This window comes from Kryptolebias marmoratus, linkage group LG21, assembly GCF_001649575.2.
Source record: "Kryptolebias marmoratus isolate JLee-2015 linkage group LG21, ASM164957v2, whole genome shotgun sequence".
Classification (NCBI taxonomy): Eukaryota; Metazoa; Chordata; class Actinopteri; order Cyprinodontiformes; family Rivulidae; genus Kryptolebias; species Kryptolebias marmoratus.
This window is the reverse complement of record NC_051450.1, coordinates 4,550,621-4,555,023: the sequence shown is the minus strand read 5'-3', so window position 1 is coordinate 4,555,023 and position 4,403 is coordinate 4,550,621. Positions and strand designations below refer to the sequence as shown.

The 4,403-nt window shown below is 41.3% G+C and overlaps 1 protein-coding gene across 3 annotated transcripts in view; it reads right to left on the bottom strand.

The window, feature by feature from the left end:
* LOC108248026 (kinesin-1 heavy chain) overlaps window positions 1–3,712 on the bottom strand; it is a 24,526-nt gene extending 20,814 nt beyond the window's left edge. For 2 of the 3 annotated variants that reach the window (XM_025010635.2, XM_017436477.3), the window contains exons 1-6: window positions 3,556–3,681; window positions 941–1,028; window positions 785–858; window positions 589–693; window positions 466–514; window positions 305–360 (exon numbers count right to left, since the gene is read on the bottom strand). In XM_025010635.2, coding sequence (XP_024866403.1) covers window positions 305–360; window positions 466–514; window positions 589–693; window positions 785–858; window positions 941–1,028; window positions 3,556–3,681 — 498 coding nt within the window. Of the gene's footprint in view, window positions 1–304; window positions 361–465; window positions 515–588; window positions 694–784; window positions 859–940; window positions 1,029–3,555 lie in introns of all 3 variants that reach the window. The other variant, XM_017436476.3, reaches the window with a different exon arrangement.
* Between the last annotated feature and the right edge of the window lie 691 nt (window positions 3,713–4,403).

Sequence of the window (4,403 nt, the reverse complement as noted above, 5' to 3'; positions counted from 1 at the left end):
TGTACACTTAGCTTAGTTACTGTACAATTAGTTATCATATTCACTGTTAGCTAGATTATTCGTGCCTTGGTTTAGTAATATCATGTTTTCGTAGTTTAGTTGTCCTGTACCTTGTTAGCATTGTCATGTTTTAGCTTAGTTATCTTGTCATGTTCTGTAAGTCTGTCTGTAATTTTGTTCTTGTGTTGTAAAGCACTTTGAGTCGCCTCGTGCTGAAAAGTGCTATATAAATAAATGTACCTACCTACCTACCCACACTTTCACTGTTTGGCAGTGGATGATAAACCAACAATAGGAAGCTCACCTTGACATAAGGCACCCTGTTCTTGTCCTCGTGTACAGAAAGGTTTATCTTTGACACTGCACAGGGAAGTGAAAGTAAAATTCAAGCCTGATTTTATTGTGTTATCCGTATCAGCATCTGAAAGATAATGACAACATACTACAAGAAACCCCAGTACATACCATCCAACAAGTCTCTAATTTTGTCCAAATAAATTTCAAAATATGAAACCTGTAAAAGCATAAAACTGAGTCAGTCTTCATGAAATGTATTCATCTGGATCATTCAGCTGAATGATGACAAACTTTGATGTGGAACTCCAGGTTCTCATCCATGGAGTAAATGTAGTTGAAGATGTCCTGCACAATTCTAGGAATGATTCCCATCATATCAGGGTCATGAAGTTTCCCCTGAAGTAGAGAAAAATAAATATATATATTTATAAGACAGGGCATATCTCTGATGCACTATTTTTAGTCATCATCTTATCCTTCACAGTACCTCCATTGTGTGTGTTTTGCCAGATGATGTCTGCCCATAAGCAAAAATAGTTCCATTGTATCCCTCCAACACGTCTGTTTGTATAAGACAATTCACAAATTCCAAATGAAGGTTTTGCTTTAGATTTACAAAGCTTTATTAAATCAGGGGATTTACCTTTGACGATCTTCTGCGCTACAGCATTGTAGAATTGTACCTGAGTTGTGTTGGACTGGAACACACGGTCAAAATAATATGGCTTACCCTGTGAGCGAGAAGGAAGAATGCTGTGTATAACTTCTACTTTGCTATTCTGTGGCATGTAGCTTAAAACATTATTACACAAAGAAAAAAGAAAATCCACTGAATGTAAACAAATCAAGTTAACAAAACAATTCAACCAATACAAACTGCTGTACCTTCTGAATAAAAGCAAAGAAAATGTAGGTATTATTTGCTCAGTTGCAAAGATGCACAATAATATGTACATGTAGAGCCAATAAATGCTTTAAAATGATCTATAATGGCCAAGAGCAGTAAAGCTTTCTTCCTGGTTGTGGAACAGTGACAGAAATCTTTACCCTTGTGACAGTGCTAGGGGTGTGGTGGTAGTTTGACTCTCCAGTCCCCCAGTGTATTGTGGACTTGGAGAGAGCTTATGTTCCTTGAGACATTCTGTGGCGCGTTCTATCAAAGTAAAGGGTGTCAGGGTTACTTTTAAAGGCTATCAGGTCCCTGTATACCCAAAGCAAGAGCTGTCTCAGCATACTTGGCACAAAGTTGAGCTTATTCCCAGTAAGTTTAGTCAGAGATGTCCCTTGTTTACAATTCTGTTTGTGGTGTTCAAGCCATGACCTTCAGCGTGCACTGGGGCTGCTCACAGCAGAGTGCAAAGCAGCTGGGATGAGAGTCAGCTCCTCTAAGTTTGAGAACAGAAAATGAAGGAATGTTCCTACCAGGCTAGGCAGTCTATGCCTCAAGAGGAAAAGTTCCGTTATCTTGGTTGATCGGTCTGACCCTCATCTATGGTCAATAAATATGAATCATGACAGAAAGAATGAGATCCCGACACAAGTGGCTAAAATGAGCTGCCTTGGTAGGGTGGTCGGGCTCAGCCTTGGAGGTAAGGTGAGGAGCTCTGTTACCGGTGGGGAGCTGGAAGTACAGCTTTTGCTCCTCCACATCAAAAAGAATCGGCTAAGGTGGTTTTGGCATCTGATTAGGATGCCTCCTGAGAACCTCCAAAAGGAGGTTTTCCAGGCACGTCCCATTGGGAGGAGACCCAGAATGCTCTGTACCCCATCTGACCTAGGAACACTTCGGGGCCCTCCAGGAGCAGCTAGGGAGTGTCTCTGAGGAGAGGAATGTCTTGGATTCCCTCCTGGAGCTGTTGCCACCTGTTACTGCAACCATGGATAAAACAGCAGAACATGGATGGATGGATGGATGGATGGATGGATGGATGGATGGATGGATGGATGGATGGATGGATGGATGGATGGATGGTCTAGGAACTGAGGAGACCTGGAGGTTTTGGAGGGGAATGTTGTCCCATTCTTGTCTGATGGAGGATTCAAGCTGTTTAACAGACCCGGGTCTTCTTTACTAGATTTATTTGCTGTATGGGAGCATTTGTTGTTCTAAAACCTGTACATTTTAAGTTGATGGTGCCTTTCCAGATGTGTAAAATGCCCATGCCAGATGTACTAATGCACCCCCTATCTCATCAGAGAGCATGTACAGATATGGCTTCTTCTTTGCCTGATAGAGCTTTAAGCAGCATTTGTGGATGGCACAGTGAACTGTGTTTACAGACACTGATTTGTGGAAGTGTTCCTGAGTCTGTAACAGAATCAGAGCTGCCTGAGGGCCTGAAGATCATGTTTTACAATAATTATGTTTAGCCTTGTTCTTTGCACACAGAGATTCCTCCAGATTATTGAAATCTATTGATGACATATTTTTATATGCAGTTTTTTGCAGACTGGTGAACCTCTGCCCATCTTTACCTGTGTAAGATTCAGCCTCTAAAATGCTCTTTTTATACCCAGGCCTTTTACTGACCTGTTGCCAATTAATCAAACTTGTTAAAAAATTCTCCTCTAGTTGTTTATTATTTGCAACACTTACTTTTACAGCTTTTTGTTGCCCTGTCCCAACTCTTTTGAATGTCTTACCTTATTTTTTCCAAGAAATGAGGCAATTTCTTAGTTTAAACATTTGATATGTTTACTTTGTGTCATTGAGCTAATCCTGAGGCTGCGGGTTTGAGTCCAGGTTGTGTCAGAATGGGCATCCAGCATAAAACAATAGCCAATTCCTTCACGGTGGCGACCCCAGCAGAGGGGAGCAACCAAAAGAAAAACAACTTTGTTCCATTGTGAATAAAACATGAGTTTAGGAGATTTGCAAAACATTGCATTCTGTTTTCATTTACATTTTACAGTCTCAACATTTTTGGAATAGGGGTTGTAAATAAATATATAAATAAGCTTAGATAAATGATCCATACAGTTCCTTACTACTTTTTAGAAACTCTTTATAAATATTAAGCAGGCTATGTACAGCATGCACTAAAAGACTATGTGATAACAATAAAACAGTTGAAAACTATACAACAAAAAGCATGTCAACACTGGCTAACGTTTAGGAAAACCTCTATTATCAACCAAAATGTCTGTCTTCTTTCAGTGAATTGTACAGAACCTGCTTTGGGATGTCAGTTTACCATCATGTCATGTTGAAACTGTCAACATTCCCAGCAAACAGGACAAGAAGCCTCAGACACTCACCGCTATCTGCACACAGTCCTCCCCCACAAACTTGGGGATGTACTTGTCTCCCCGGGCCACCTCGGAGCTGTTCAGCGGCCGGAAGCGACACATCACCTTGATGGTGCACTCCGCCGGGTCTGCCATCTCCGTCCTCCCAGTGCAGCCTGACAGAGCACAGCAGCAGGCAGAGACACACCACAGGAGGGGTGGACCTCCCAGCTGCTGATCAGCTGACTGTGGAGGCTGATAGACGAGTCCTCACTGGCTCATATGGTGACTGAATGAATGGTATCTTTCACTTGTAATGTTGGTTCACCTCAAGTTAACAGCTGCTGTTCAACTGAGACAAAATAAAAGACCAGCTTTGTTTTATTTTTAAAAGTCCCCAAATTAGGACTATACCAAGATAAAAAAAACCAAGTCACTAAAAAAGCATATTTTAAAAGTCTAAAACTTTTAAATGGTTAGACTGAGCTTAAAAAATAAAATTAAATGAAGAAAAAAAGATTTCTGGTTATTCAGCTAGAACACAAACTGCTGTTAGAGGGGAAGAAGCAAAGGGAACAGAACAGTCATATGGTTGTGAGAAGCTAACAGCTACAACTAACATCCATCCATGCATCCATCCATCCATCCATCTGTCCATCCATGCATCCATCCATCCATCCATCCATCCATGCATCCATCCATCCATCCATCCATCCATCCATCCATCCATCCATCCGTCCATCCTTTTATCCACTCATCCGTCCATCCATCCTTTCATTCATTCATCCATCCATCCATGCATCCATCCATCCATCCATCCATCCATCCATCCATCCATCCATCCATCCATCCATCCATCCATCCATCCATCCATCCAT